The sequence below is a fragment of the Hippopotamus amphibius genome, chromosome 11 (genome assembly GCF_030028045.1).
Source record: "Hippopotamus amphibius kiboko isolate mHipAmp2 chromosome 11, mHipAmp2.hap2, whole genome shotgun sequence".
Lineage (NCBI taxonomy): Eukaryota > Metazoa > Chordata > Mammalia > Artiodactyla > Hippopotamidae > Hippopotamus > Hippopotamus amphibius.
This window is the reverse complement of record NC_080196.1, coordinates 78,895,665-78,910,593: the sequence shown is the minus strand read 5'-3', so window position 1 is coordinate 78,910,593 and position 14,929 is coordinate 78,895,665. Positions and strand designations below refer to the sequence as shown.

Genomic DNA, 14,929 nt, shown 5'->3' with positions numbered 1-14,929 from the left:
AACTCGATAAAGGCAGTTAAAATTGGATTTCTTTTAAAGGGGGGGCGAATGAATAGTAGGAGATAGCACTGTTAGGAAAACTGGCAGGAGTAAAGGGGAGGTCTAACAACCTTATCATTTCCTAGGATTTGCCTCACTACTACTTTATTTTTGACCACGCCACACGGCTTAGTTCCCTGACCAAAGACTGAACTCGGGCCCTTGGCAATGAAAGCGCAGGCAGAGTCCTAACCACTGGACCACCAGGGAATTCCCACTACCTTTCTTTAGAAGATACAACCAAGACCAACAAAAGCCAATTCTGGTAAGTAAAGAAGTTTTAAACAAGTAAGTTTTTTATCATAAAGTTTAATTATGGTTCAGAAAAAATTGAGTGAATAACTTTCTCTGAAAAAATATATTGACTCTGTGTAGACTGCAATTATTGGGGGCGGGGAGGGGGTAAATTAAATTACCCTATTTTCTATTCTGAAAATGACAGAAAGTCCCATTTCCAGTCTGATTATAGAGATGCATGTGCCCCAAATGGCTGAGAATAAATACAACAAGAAAAGCAAAAGCGGTAAAGCTACTGGCATGCAATAGGCTCTAACAAAGTCTCAGAAATACCCAAAGTGGCAACAAGGAACGTGTGGCTGGAATTTGAAGTTCCTTTCAGTCATCCTTGTCTTTCGCTCCATGTTTAAGGATGCGCGTGAACTCAATGTAATTGAAATTTCCCTTTTTGTCAATAGGTGCTTCTCTGTACAGCTCGTCCACTTCCTCATCTGTAAACCGATCTCCCATCGTGGTGAGCAGCTCTCTCAGGTAATCCTCCTGAATGGTGCCTAAAGGATAAAGAACTGGGGATCAGAAGACACACTACTCCGAGGAGTAACTGCAAGGGGCATCTGCACTTGACTAAGCAGGGGCTGTCTGTTAAGAACTATAAGCATGGAAATGTATGAAATATGGAGTCTTGACATGCACAAGCCAGCCTCAGCAGACAGCTGCCTAGAAAACGTCCCGCTGCTTAGTGTAGTGACATTAACCTGCTCTGCTCTACTGACCTCACCCGGCATGCATCTCCTGATAACAACGGCTAAGCCTACGCCTAACCACAAGCCATAAAGTATGATTAAGGAATCTAAGCCTCATGGTTCCTTAAAGGAGCACGGCCACACTTATTTTACAAGTAAATACACTAAAATCATCATAAACATCGATAAAATGCTTCAGTGGAAATACTGAAATCCTGAGGTCCAGTTTTAACAAGCTGTGTTACCTAAGGCATTTCACTTTACCTCTGACATTTTTTAAATATGTAAAATGAGATTAAAAAAATTTGTTTTTAACAAATCTAATTTTAGATTCAATAACAAATATGTTCAGGCCCAGGATGTGCAAAAACACTGATTAGATATTTGAGCGGCAGTGGGGGTGTACTAGTGAGCAGAGAGGAATGCTTTCTACTCTGGACTTGGGAAAGCAGGGTTCTCATAAAGCCTGACTGCACATCAGAGTCATCCAGGGAGCTCAAAACAAAACAACCCAGAGGCCACCCTTGATTTATTATCAGGCACTGATATTTTTAAAAGGCTCCCCAAGTAATTCCCATGAGTAATCATGATTGAGACCCACTGATGCAGTAATCCAAAGGTAATAAATAACAATTCAAGCACAGAGATTTTGAAATTCATAAAGTAAAAAAAGAAAAATCTGACAACTTCCTTGTATGTGAAATTAAGCTAAAACATTGATAATATATTTCCTATTAAATGAGTTTAAAGTGTAAGGTCAGTTCACAAGAGAAACTCTAGATTTATGGGTTGTCTTTGCTAATTCAATTATTGATTAAAAAAAGTTCTTCAAATCTTAGACTTTTTGCTTGTAGAAATAAATCCCCATCTCCAGCCAAGTCTTTCAGCTATCACGTAAACTATTGACTATGTGCAAGGGACTGTGGTAGGAGCTGTTAGGGGTTACAAAGATGGGAACAAAGACACACAGCCATTATCCTGGGAACAGGACTGTGATTACTGGAAACCAGCACACAACTAAAGTAGAAGCTCAGGCAGAGTATGTGCCAGCAGAGACATACATGAAATACTTTGGAGGTGGAAAGAAGGGAGAGCTTTAAGTTTTCCCAGAGGCCAGGAGAAAATAGTATGAAAACACAGATAAGGCTCTGTAAAGAATGTGACCATTGAGGTGACTCTGAAGAATAAGATAAGACACTTTACTCTTTAATGGTTTTATTCCCTTCCACTGAAAAATTAATACCATTGACAGTAAAAAATTCAATCAATACACAGATGTTTTTAGCAGGAAAACAAGTCTCTTCTGCCTGCCCCTCCCCTACCCCTTCTGGAAAATAACTGTTCAGAGTCTTGATTTCAAGGGGAAGGAGGTGGTATGAGGAAGAAGACAGAAATGGTGGAGGTAAGTCAGGGCAACAATGCATGGAGGAGTCTGGAAGGAGGTTAGGAAGATGACACAGGAGTCGAGGATGGTCCACTTGAACAGGCCAAATGAGGCCCTATCCTGGGGAGTCCTGAAAGCCAGAGTGAGAAGACGATGCTTCCGTCCCAAACTATGCTTGGACTGTTTAAACTATTCCAAGTAATGTGTAACCAAAGGGTGTGCCTTCCTTCTCAAAAAACTTGCCATATGAGTTACTCCCTTATCAGGCATTTATTTAGTTAACCTTTTGGGTTTCTTTGAGAGTTCACCCTATGTAGGCAGTAAGCTACTATCTCATTTCTTCATTTAATCCTTACGACAACCCTGTGAGGTAGGTAATATTACTGTCCATCTTACAAAGAAGCTTAGAGAAGTTAAGTAAGTTGCCTGAAATCACACAGCTATTATGCAGAATAGGATCATGAAACCCAGGCATCTGATTCCAGAGAGAAAGGTTAGATACCAGATCTAAACAATCTCAGAGCTGACAGGTACCTGATAAACAAACATAGGAATGTACTGGTATCACTGCCTACAGCAATTTACACTTTTTCCAAGATTGTTCCAGTAAAAGATATTGTTTAACACACATTTACTGAGTGCCTGACCCTTGTGGAATTATTCTAGTAAAGCAGTAACATGTTTCCTAAAGAAGTTTCAAATACACCTATTAAATTGTAAATTAAATATTTAAGGGCAGGGACTTCCTGGGTGGCGCAGTGGTTGGGAATCTGCCTGCCAATGCAAGGGACACAGGTTCAATCCCTGCCCCAGGAAGACACCACATGCCGCGGAGCAACTAAGCCTGTGCACAACTATTGAGCCTGCGCTCTAGAACCCGTGACTCACAGCTATTGAGCCCACGTGCCACAACTACTGAAGCCCATGAGCCTGGAGCCCGTGCTCCACAATGAGAGAGACCACCACAGTGAGGAGCCTGCGCACCACAAGGAAGAGTAGCCCCCATTTGCCACAACTAGAGAAAGCCCGTGTGCAGCAAAGACCCAACACAGCCAATAAATAAATAAATAAATATATAAAATAAATTTATTAAAAAAAAAATTCAAGGGCAGAGGCAGTGCAGTGAGTGACTAATGTGCCACAGGCGAAACCTGTTCCAACCCCTCCCCCCCGCAAACAGGTATGATATAAACCTTAGAATATTGCATGTCATCGTCATTATATTTCAAGTTATTATATATTTTAGTTGCCATAACCAAAAATTAAATCACTTGGTAATTAAAGGTTACCTCAGACTTACCAGTTGCTTCTTCATCAAAGCAAGCAAAAGCGTTTCTAATGACATCTTCTGGATCAGTGCCATTTAACTTTTCACCAAACATCGTGAGAAACATGGTAAAATTTATAGGACCTGGAGCCTCATTCATCATGGCATCCAGATACTCATCAGTTGGATTTTTCCCTAAACAAAAAAAGAGTCATAATTTTAATTACATCACAAAATGCATCAACAATTCATCAGGGTAAACATTTTGACAAGAAAGATTATCATTTACACAGTTTGCTATTTGCATTCAAGAGACTGAATACTGTTCCACTGGGGTGTCAGGAGGAGTAATACTGCTCTCATAATCAAGACAAGTGTTTGCAGTGCATGCATGTATGCAGTCTGCCCCCAGCCCAATCCTGAGACTTGGCCAGAAATCTGCAGGTGGTCCAAGGACCACACTTTGGGGAAAAATGCTCCAGACTCTGAATCTCAGTGAACTGTAACATCATTAGATTGGCTTCACAAAGCAGCAATAGATTGGCTTAAGAAATAAACATAAAAGGTGTTACAGAATTTCTATGTGATTTATTAATATTAAAACTGATCATTACCCAGGGAGGCAAGCATATCGTGCAAGTCTTCCTTGTCAATGAAACCATCCCGGTTCTGATCGATCATGTTGAAGGCCTCCTTGAACTCCTGGATCTGTGATTGGTCAAACATGGCGAACACATTGGAGGTCGCGCGCTGGGGGCGCTTCTTGGTGGTCTTGGTCTTCGCTCTTTTGCTCGACATGGTGGCGGTTAAATCCTAACAAAGAAGGGAAATACAAAAAGTAAACTGAACCAACCTTCCTGATATGTTTGAGCCACTTACAGATGTGTCTAAAAACTATTTCACAGGATAGTATAACTTGACAAAAATCTCTTTCAACTAATCAGCACCATTACCTGGAGAATCAATCTGCAAAGAGAAAAACCAGACTCATGCCCTGAGTTCACTCATCCTTAGTAGTTGTGATCTTTACTAAACAAGTCTGTCACTAACTTCAAGTTCCAAACTATGACCAACATTAATTCAAAGCTCAGAGCATTATCAACAAGATTTCATGTCCCCAGTACTACTGGACAGCCAATTAAGGACCGATAACCCAATCTACTAGCTTAATAACAATATAGAAAACAAGAAACAATGTCGGGACCCTGGAGAAACAGTGTCGGTTCTATACGTCAGTGCTATGGGGTATTGAGGGACACTAACTCATCTTCAACAGGTCTATCCTTCTGCAGCCCTAGCCGAAATCAGCTTCCCATTCAAAGGTGGACTGAAAGAAGGAAGGAGGATTAACTGATGGGACAGGTCTTCATCTCCTAATCTTATTGCCAAATATCATTCCTCCACTCGCAACTAACATTTCTTATTGCACCCTCACTTCTGGAATCAAAGTACTTCAAGAAAGATACTTGTTAAAAGGCTAACTGAAAAGGAGAGAACACTCCTGAGGTAATTCATCAATAATTAAGTTTTGTAAATATTTCCACTCTATCCTAACCAACTTGTTGCACAGAGCTAAGCTACATCACCTGAGGTAACTAAGTCCTCTAAACAAAAGTCAGAGCACAATAAAAACTTTTAAAGCAATTTAGTTTTTAAAAAGTTTTAGAAAGCATTTTAAGAGGTATGGAAAGTACCTTTGCTCTCTAATAATCTAAATTTATCCCCATAAAATTTAGTTAAAAATAAAAGTAACATCTAATAAATATCTAAGAAGAAAAGTAATTTTCCTCTAAACGTTCAATCTTTAAGACTATAAAAATCTGTTTGAAGTTAAAAATCCCATAGTTGTCAGATAATACAATTTTACGGTACCATCTTTCAGAGCTGAGCTGTCGATGGCAGTCTGCAAAACCTCTAACCCGCAAGACTAAGAGGCTGTATTCAGTTATATTCTTTCAAGCAGGTCTAAAATAGGCACTACTGATTTCACTCTCTGACCAGGACAACAATTTTAAAGCTTACGTTCGGAAAACAACACTTAGCTATGATGTAGCAAAACACTATGCCCTTGCTCTAAAAATAAGTCTGTGGATCGCAAAGAATGAAGTACTACCTAGATGTCAGTACTGCAAAGTGACCTTAGAACACTATGCTCCATATGAATTTAAAAACTTACTTCTTACACTCTTTCCTTGATTACACTACATCAGCCAGACAATTCAATTATGGAAATAATTAGAAAAACTCTGATTCTGCCTCATTTTTTTTTTAGGCTAAATCTGTTCTCAGATTTTAGAAGGAAATTCCACAAAAGAGAGTCACAAGTTCCAGTCCATCAAATATAGCACTCCTACGATACACTGGAATGTGTTGCTGGTAAGATATATAACACGTGACATACAAGTTATGATATATACTCCTCTCTAGTTTCCAAGTTTCCTTTAATCACCCTTTCATGAACGCATATTTTCATCTGTAACACCTCTGGACGCAGTAAATCCCGTTATTATCTAAACTACATAGAGGTCTAATTTCCCCTGTTCTAAATGTAGTTTTAAAAACTACAAAGAGTCATAGCATACATGTATTATTCCTCCATCTCCTAAATGGACTACAGGACTTGGGTTAGTGGTTGAGATACAATGAGTGGACACATTTGCCGGTCCACATCTTTGAATATTTTACATATGCCATGTCTTTGTCTTTAAAAACAGCCTGTTTTGTTTGACAACAAGGTTTTTTTGGGGGTCCGCACTGACAATGGTCTCACAGAATTTTTCTTTAGCTCATTTGATACTTAATCATCAACCTTTAATATGATCAGCAGAATTACATTCATGTGCATCAAATGTCATGGGTGCTGATTATTATTTAAGAATTAAGAAATGTAAGGTAGGTATGCTATCTTCAAGGAGCTTAAAATATAGTTGGGGAGGCAAATTTAAAGAAATGAGATGATTGGTTCAACTTATGAAATGAGTTGCATAGTTTTCATTCCAGAAGTATGACTCTCAAGTTAAAACAGTGCATAACAAAAATGAAAAATAACTCAAAGGTGGTACATGATTATCAAATACTTTGAGTTCGGAAAAGATCTTCATTTCTAAAAGATTTGGGGGTGGGGGGATGGGGAGAGAAGACTTTGAAAAATCCTAAAAGCTATAAGATGTCCTTAGCATTAAGAGACTTAAATGTTAGTCTTAATTCTAACAAATTAGGGTAGTTAATTCTACCAAAAACTGGTAGTATAACATTGGGCAAGTAACTACACAGGCCTTTACTTTTTCAAACTGAAAGTATGGGTGGAATAAACACGGGTGGAGAGGGAGCCAAATGAGGGACAGTGCTATATGATCCAAAGGAGCAGGTCATTTATGATACACTGTCCTCCCTGCTATGATTCTCATATGCTGTCCACTTTTACTTTCCCCAAACAAGTCATCCTGTAACCTTCTTCATGTAACATGCCTTCAGCAAATGCACAACTCTCATAAGCTAGGGTTAAATAAAATTAAAAATATTTTATATATCAACATAAGTATTATTTAGGGTAGGAAGATTGCCATGAAGGCACCTGAGATTTCTGAGTTATGTCCTCACTCATCCTAAGTTAGAGACTAGAGTCTATTTTTGAAGCTTTTAATGAAAGATCTTTGGTGTGAAGGACTATGTGTTGTATGGAACTTGAAATCCCAGAGACTTACACAGCCAGCTTCTATGAAATATATAAGGATTTTAGCTGCATGAGAAAAAGTGAATGAAACACTCAGGGTGGTCAAGGAGATTGTTTACAGATCTGAAGGAGTATAATCTTGTCTTCATCAGGGAAGTGGAGTGTTGGTGGCAATTAATTTCTGGATTTATCCTTTCAGCTTAATCAAATAGGAAGAGAATCATTCAGGGTTATGACAAAAGGAGGGATACCAACTATGTAAAGATGTTAGACTAGATTGAAGTGATAGGAGAAATGGAAAATAAAATCCTTAAAAAGGCCCACACACCAAGGGCAACCAGAAGATGTTTCAGAATTTCTAGATACTCTGCTTTCATTTATAAAAAGGGATTAATCCATACCAATATTACATTAGACTACTCGACTAGAATCGTAGAGTCCAGCATTTATAGTGGTAATAAATGTAGACTAATCTGAAGACTTTTTCTACAGAAGTTAACACTCAAATTGATACTATTTTGGAAATATATGTTCTTTAAGGAAAAACTCTCCTTTTAGAAAACACCTTCTAATGTGATGGCACGTAGTATCTGCTTTCCAAATCCAGACCAAATCTACAGCCTCCTTTAATCAATGCACTTTTTTTCAGTCTAAGTATATGTAATTTTTTTGGTGCTAACCACAGTTTTTTAAAACACGTTTTCAGGCTGGCGCTTCCGTTCCAGCTAAACCAAGTTTTCCATTCCTACGCAAACTTCCGGTTGAAGGTAGGATTAGTTCTCTTAGACTGCCACACCCAAAACACTCAGCACTTAACAAAGGCAATTCGTTGTCGGGGTTCACGTGCCAGTAAAGCCTCACTTTTTTAAATATAAAGCTTTTCTGGTTAAGTGTTATCAAAAGCCTTTCAGAACATGAAACAAATAGTAGTAGTTTTAAGAAATACTTTCTTCACCTTTAGAAATAAAACTTTTTTGCACTTAAAATCCCAACTGAACTCTTATTTCTGTTTCAAAGTTCTGTAAGAACTGATACACTCTTTGATAAACCAATTCAACTATTTTAAAAGTAAACACTCTGGGAAACTGACTTAACCCCGAGTCCCCACCCAAGAGTAACATGGTATTGTACTTCGGAGTTTTTCTGAAGCCGCAAACTAAACCCCAAACTCCTCTTTGTCCAAATATCACTTAAAAATAAAACTCTAATTACAAAAGTGGACACTGAGCTGAGGAAGCTGCTAATTTGAGGTGGTTATTCCCATTAAACTCGGGCACACAGCTGCAACAACAGCTGCGGGGGGGGGGAGCGGGGAGGGCGTACTGGGCTACAGGTTTTGCGCAAACTCTCTTGAATCGGGCAAGTTTACGTTAGAAACTAAACTTAGTCCCAGAGTCAGCTCCGCGGGGCTCGGGTTTCGCAGGCCGGCTGCCGCCCAAGCTCGCGGCGCCAGCAGGCTAAACCACACTTCCCGAGCTCCAAGTTTGGGCAAAGGAGCGAAGCCGGCGTCTGGGCCGCTTCCGGCCGCAGCCCTAGATGCAGGAGCTGGCCCTGGGGCTCGAAATCCGGGAACCGGCTGGGACACCTGCCCAGGTGCGCTCCCGGCGCCGGCGGAGCGCCGCTGCACCCCAAGCCGACCCGCGGCGATGCGCCCCACGTGTCCGACCACGAGCACCACTCACCTTGCTAGCCGCGAGAATCCAAGCGCTTCACAGGACCCCTCGCTGCCCTGGCTGCCGCTACCAACTCCCTTCCGCTCCCTGAGACGCTACACACCAACACTTCCGGCCTCCGCTCAGCGGACCGGAAGGAAACGAGTCACCATTCTCTGCTAACAGGGCGAGCCTGGTTTAATGGAAGGGCGACGGGGCGGGGGAGTTGCCGGTGTGCTCAGAGGGCGCGATTTTGACCGAGTGCACGGGGAGGGAGTGTCAAGCGGGCACCTTAGAACACAGAAGAAGGTGTAATGGTTCGCCGGGGCTGATGACTGAGCTTTCCTCTATTTTATACCTCTTCTTACAATGTAAGCTTTCCTCCCCTCCTTCCTTGCTGGCAAATGGTTGAGTCCGTCCTGTGGATTTGCCCCTCTGCACATTCCAGGGCCCGGCCAGGGCGGGGCTCGGCGGCCCAAGTCCTTGTAGGGAAATCGCGGAGCTGGCTTCGCGGCCCACGTGACTGGCCTTCGCCCCGCCCCCGAGCGCCCTGCCCGAGCCGCCGGGCAGTCGTGCGCCTGCGCGTGGGGCTTACCGCCGGGGCCCACGGGTCCGAGAGCGGCCCGCGTACCCAGAGGGGGGGCCTTTGGCCCAGAGATTGGCTCCCTGTGTACCGTGTTATGTTATCAAGAGTTCCCCCCCCCCCCCCACGGGAGCAAACACTGAAGTCCCGAGAGCCCTCAGCCAAGCGGCCACTATCTCTTCGGCCCAGAAGGATTTCCTCAGGCCAGGGGCGGCCGAAGACTTCCTCCCTCTTCAAAAAAGTTCGCGGCCACGTTACCCACCAGAACCCCACGAACAAGGAGAGCCGGACTGTATCCAGCTCGGAAGGAAGGCGCGCGACCTGCAGCGAGCGCTCCCTGACCGCGCCCCTCCCCTCCCTGCGGTGCGGACGTGCGCCTGGTGAAAAGCGGGCCCGAAAGTCGGGCCTGCTGTGCTCAGCCGTCCTCGCCCCGGGCCGCCGCGGCCTGTGCGTCTCGTTGAAGGAGAGCCCTCCCCGATGGTCCTTCTGCGTCCAGACTCGCGAGGGACACCGCTGCCGGTCCCCTCGGAGGAAGCGGCGGGCTGGGGTCGCCGTCACGCCGGGGTCATCCTGGCGCCCGGGGTCACGTGCTGGGTCGGGGTCACGGGGCCGCAACGGTTCTGAGGTTTGGGCTCGCCCTCGCTCGAGTCACCCTGCCGACTTGGTGAATGCTGCAGGGTAACACACTCGAAATACGAGTAAGCTACTACTTCGGGGACCTTGGGAGCCTCTCCTCTCAACCAGTAATATATTCAAGTTCACTTAGAGGTAAAGTCACTGAAAAATAACTGCCCTAATTCTACAGCGCGACTGAAACGAAGATGATTAGTTTACCAAGCAGCCTTGATAGTGAGAATCACTTGGGGCGCTAGTTAAAAATACATAATGTTGGGGGCCTCGTCTCTAACCCGCTGAAACAGAATCTTACAGGGCGGGCCTTGGGAAACCATCAATTCAACAGGGGTCCTAAGTGACTCTTATCGCCAAAGGTGGGGACACAGCGAGGACAGTTTAGGGTCCGAGACGAGGCAGTGACGGCCAGACTCCGGGGGGCTGCGAGGATGAGGTGCGGACCGCAGCCGGTTCTCGGAGCCTGGCTTGGGCAGCACTGCGAGCGGACTGCAGTGCGCACACGCCCACCTGCCACCCGGGGGCGCTAGAGCTCCCGCTGCTGTCCTGGAAGAAAACGTCCCACGTGATGAAATGGGCGGTTTAGTTCTCCCCTCAGGGCGGCAGGGAGCAGCAACAGCCTTTTGCTTCTGTAGTATCAGATAATTGCCTTGTCTGCCTGCTTTCCTTCCACTCAGTCAACAGGTAGGTATTAAACAGCATTGCTGTGCACCTGGAACAATCACAACATTGTTAATCTGCTATACTCCAATATAAAATAAAAAGTTAAAAAAATTAAAAGTAAAAAACCCCGCAAAACCCAACAGATATTAAACAACAACTGCATTGCCAAGCACTGTGGTGGGTGCTGTGGTTTATATGGTTTTTGAAATAGAACGTAGTTGCTACCTCTGGGATGACTGGGGAGGGAGTGCCAAAGGCAAAGGGAGTATCAGGGAACAAACATGGAGAAGATAATTACATCACAATTAGGTAAGGTTTATAAAAGCACAAAGGAGGAAATCAGCCCATCTGGGGACTTGTGGAGAGTGTCCCCCGGAGGACTGCTGAAGAGCTGATTCTAGAAGTCAGTGGGGAAAGAGAGAAGAGGGAGATTTCAGGCAAAGGCAACAGGCTGCCTCATTGACTGGAGGTGCTCAGAGGGCCCGGCTGATTGAGCACAGGGATTGTGTGGCCCATGTTCATTCAGTCATTTATTGATTCCCCAATTAACTGTGGGTATACAAAGGTTAGAAGTGTGGAAAAATAAAATCTTGATAAAATGTTATTCAAATTTCTATCCAATATTTTGATATTAAATTTTAATGATTGGACCCACCACCAAAGACCTCTCACTCTAGTATCTCTTCCCTTGTGGACCTTTTGGGAGATCTTTGCCCTCAGGTGACAATCTCTGTTACATCTTGTCATTAGAAGTTTAGAGGCTAGGGTTGGGTTTCAAATCTTTCCTTTAGCGTACTGAGTAACCGTGAGGGCAAGTCACTCAACTGATCTGAGGGTCAATTTTCTGATTTGTAAAACAGAGGAAAACATCTGTCCTGCTTATTTTTTAGAGGTTTCTGGTTAAATGAGTTAGTTTATATGAAAGTTTTTATTGAGTATGGTGAGTTTCAAATTTTTGACAGCTCACAGTAAGAAATTTGTATCACTAAGCAATACTTGACTACCTGTAATACTTTTTAAGATTTCTATTGTTTTCAACTTTATGCCATTTAACTTTTTAAAATGCTCCTCAAGATCCACTACGTGTGAATTTATGATCCACTAATGTGGAGGTTCACAACCAGGGGTTACTTTCTCCTCAAGGGAACGTTTGGCAATGTCTGGAGACAGTTTTTGATTTTCATAACCAGGGAGCTGCTACTGGCATCTAGTGGGTAGAGGCCAGGGATGCTGCTAAACACCTCACAATGCACAGGACAGCCCCCTACAACACAGCATTAGTCTGCCAAAAATGTCAGTAGTGCCAAGGTTGGGAAAACTCATGCACTAATGTTTCAAGAACTCAGACTATATAGTATGCAGTTATTTGGGGGTGCTACATATTACACTAAAAGGACACTATTGCTCCTGCCTCAAGGTGAGGCTCTTTTTTTTCTTTTTCTCCCTGCCTAAGATCAGATCTGAAGAAAGAAAAAGAAGCGCAGAGAAAGAAAAGGAATGCACAATTACTGTATACCTATTAGGTACTAGATATTCTACATAAGCATTTTTACCATTTAATTCGTACAACAACCCTGTGAGGTAAGTATTATTACCTCCATTTCACAGATTAGGAAACCGAGGCTTAAATACTTAAGTGACTTGCCCATGTTACCGAAAGGCAATAAAAGAACCAGAGTTATAACTCATGCCTCTGCTTGTCCAGGGGTAGAATAGAGGCACGGGACCAGTATTTCTTGTTCACGAATCCCTAACTCCTAATAAAGTGCCTAATTGTCTGTGGATGCCAATAAATATTCGGTAACTGGCTACTCATTCAAGAGCACGTAGCTAGTAAGTGTCCTGACCCAAAGCCCACATTTTATTTTACTATACTTTGCTCTCTTCTTTGTTGCTCCATTTCCAAGCAACAAAGAAGCATAGCTGAACTGACCCTTAGTGTTTACTACCTAAGTCAATAATTTTGTAATGATCACTTGCAATTTTTATTGCATGTAAGAAACTTTTGACTGTTAAGAAACATGGCTTATGTACTGGTTTTACCCACGTAAGTGGAATTCTGATTCTTTGTACATGAAATAGAATGTAACAATTAGCATTAATTCAGTAAAACAGTAGGAGGAGCTCCTTTCTTTTAAATGAAGTAAAGGTGTTTGAGTTAATCTGTATTAACTTTAAAGTTAATAGCTTAAAAGCACCAAAACTACAAGTAGTATATTAAAAGGGTATAGAAAATTCTACATAAATAAAGAATTGCTTTCTTTTAAAAAAAATCACAATTATTTCTGAATTCAGGAATATAAAAGAAATAATGTGAAGTTGAATTAAGAATATTTGAGGAAAGTTATTACTTCCATGCTAGTAAATCTGAAAAAATAAGAGATAAATGCTCAGAAAAATTAAAATGCTAAACAAGATGCAAGAAGAGAGAATATGAATAAACCAAACCAAAGTAAGAAATAAGAATTACCTAGAAAATAAGTTACTGGGATCTGGAGATTAATTGAAGAAATGTTCCTCCAACTATTAAAAGACAGAGATTCCTAATATCATGAACTATTTTGAAATACATAGCCTAACAGTTGATTCTAATGATAGTTTATTAATGAATGAGTATAGTGACCAAATGACATTTTCTGAATTAATCTTATGAAGCAAAAATTTTTTTAAAAAATACCCCCAAATAAGACTAACACCTAAAACAAAAATTATGGTTTAGGCTTTCTTCAATTAATTCTTTAGTTTCTTCACCTGGAAAAGGGCATAATAATGGTATGTTTTTTATTCAACCATAGTATGGATTAGATGAGATAGTCCATGTAAGTTTCCTAATGAGAAATCGACCTTGGTTGGTTAAGGCACTGAGATTTGGAGTTTGTCAAGCAGTTAACCTAACCTGACTAATAAATGTACCGACGTCTTGTCTACCTGGCTGGAGGAAACAAGCTGAATGGCCACACTTTAAATAATGACAACAGACCTCAAGTGGGCCCTTGTTGCTACCTAGATTCTCATGACATTTCTCTATTTCTTTTATGCTCTTAATCTCTTGTGTCCGGTTTTATAACTTCTGTCTTCTCACAGCTTCAACACCTTCCACCCATCCTTGCTCTCAGTCCAAGACCTTGCTTCTGAGTCACTGAGAGAAAAGTGACTCCCACAAGCTCCCACAGCAACCACATTTACCCACCAGCCAGCATCTGTCCCTATTTGTTGCCTTCACCCTCCTCTTCTCTTAAATTGAGTGGAAACTTCCTTGCTCCTGTGGAAAACCAGTTCCTCCATATGCTTACTCATGTCACTCCCACAATTCTGCCCTCCCCTGCGTCATTAAGTTCTCTCTCTCTTTAATGGGTTATTGCCATCAACAAGTATGCTGTCATGTGTCCCGTATATGGCAGTCTCCCCAAGGATGTCCATGTCTAATCCCAGAACCTGTGACTATGTTAGGTTACATGACAAAAAGGAGTTAAGAAGGAAATTAAGGTTGCTAAGAAGCTGACCTTAAAAGAGGGAGTTTATCCTGTCTTATTGTGATGGGCACAGTGTAATCACAAGAGTCTTAAAAGTAGAAGAAGGAGGCAGAATGTGACAATCAGAGGGAGACGTGGCCATGGAAGAATGTTCAGAGTGATGTAACGTTGCTGGCTTTAAAGATGGAGGAAGGGGGCCATCAGCCAAGGAACGTGGATGAACTCTAGATGCTGGAAAAGGCAGGAAAACAGATTCTCCCATAGAGCCTTTAGAAAGGAACATAGTCTTGCTGACACCCAGTGAGACCCAAGTTGGACATCTAATCTACACAACTGTAAGATAATTAAGTTGTATTGTTTTAAACCACTAGATTTATGGTAATTTGTTATAGCAACAATGGAAAACTGCTATAGTACCAACAAACACCAAAAAACCCCTCTTCCTGATGTACTTTCCTCCAGCTATTCTCCTATTTCTTTGTTCCCCTTTATAAAATTCCTCAAAAGAGTCACCTATACTCACTGGCTCTAGTTCTCTGTTAAATTCACTGTAATATGGCTTTTTTTGCAACCACTCCACCAAGT

General features: G+C 42.1%; 1 protein-coding gene across 2 annotated transcripts; it reads right to left on the bottom strand.

Moving 5' to 3' along the window:
• Positions 1 to 328: 328 nt before the first annotated feature.
• Positions 329 to 9,180, bottom strand: LOC130830737 (myosin regulatory light polypeptide 9). Of its 2 annotated transcripts, none has more exons than XM_057698022.1 (4): positions 9,026 to 9,180; positions 4,285 to 4,483; positions 3,704 to 3,865; positions 329 to 827 (listed from the first exon to the last, which is right to left on the bottom strand). In XM_057698022.1, exons 2-4 carry the CDS (start codon positions 4,466 to 4,468, stop codon positions 655 to 657), a joined length of 519 nt encoding a protein of 172 aa, XP_057554005.1. In that variant the 5' UTR covers positions 4,469 to 4,483; positions 9,026 to 9,180; the 3' UTR covers positions 329 to 654. The 2 variants fall into 2 exon arrangements, with proteins under 2 accessions (XP_057554005.1, XP_057554004.1); XM_057698021.1 differs by lacking the exon at positions 9,026 to 9,180 and adding an exon at positions 5,543 to 5,643.
• Between the last annotated feature and the right edge of the window lie 5,749 nt (positions 9,181 to 14,929).

Excerpts from the sequence above, each read along its gene's own strand:
- LOC130830737 (XM_057698021.1), bottom strand. Across the intron at positions 3,866-4,284 it reads CGATATGCTTGCCTCCCTGG|GGAAAAATCCAACTGATGAG; the intron begins GTAATGATCAGT and ends TTTTTTGTTTAG. Across the intron at positions 828-3,703 it reads CTTTGATGAAGAAGCAACTG|GCACCATTCAGGAGGATTAC; the intron begins GTAAGTCTGAGG and ends TTTATCCTTTAG.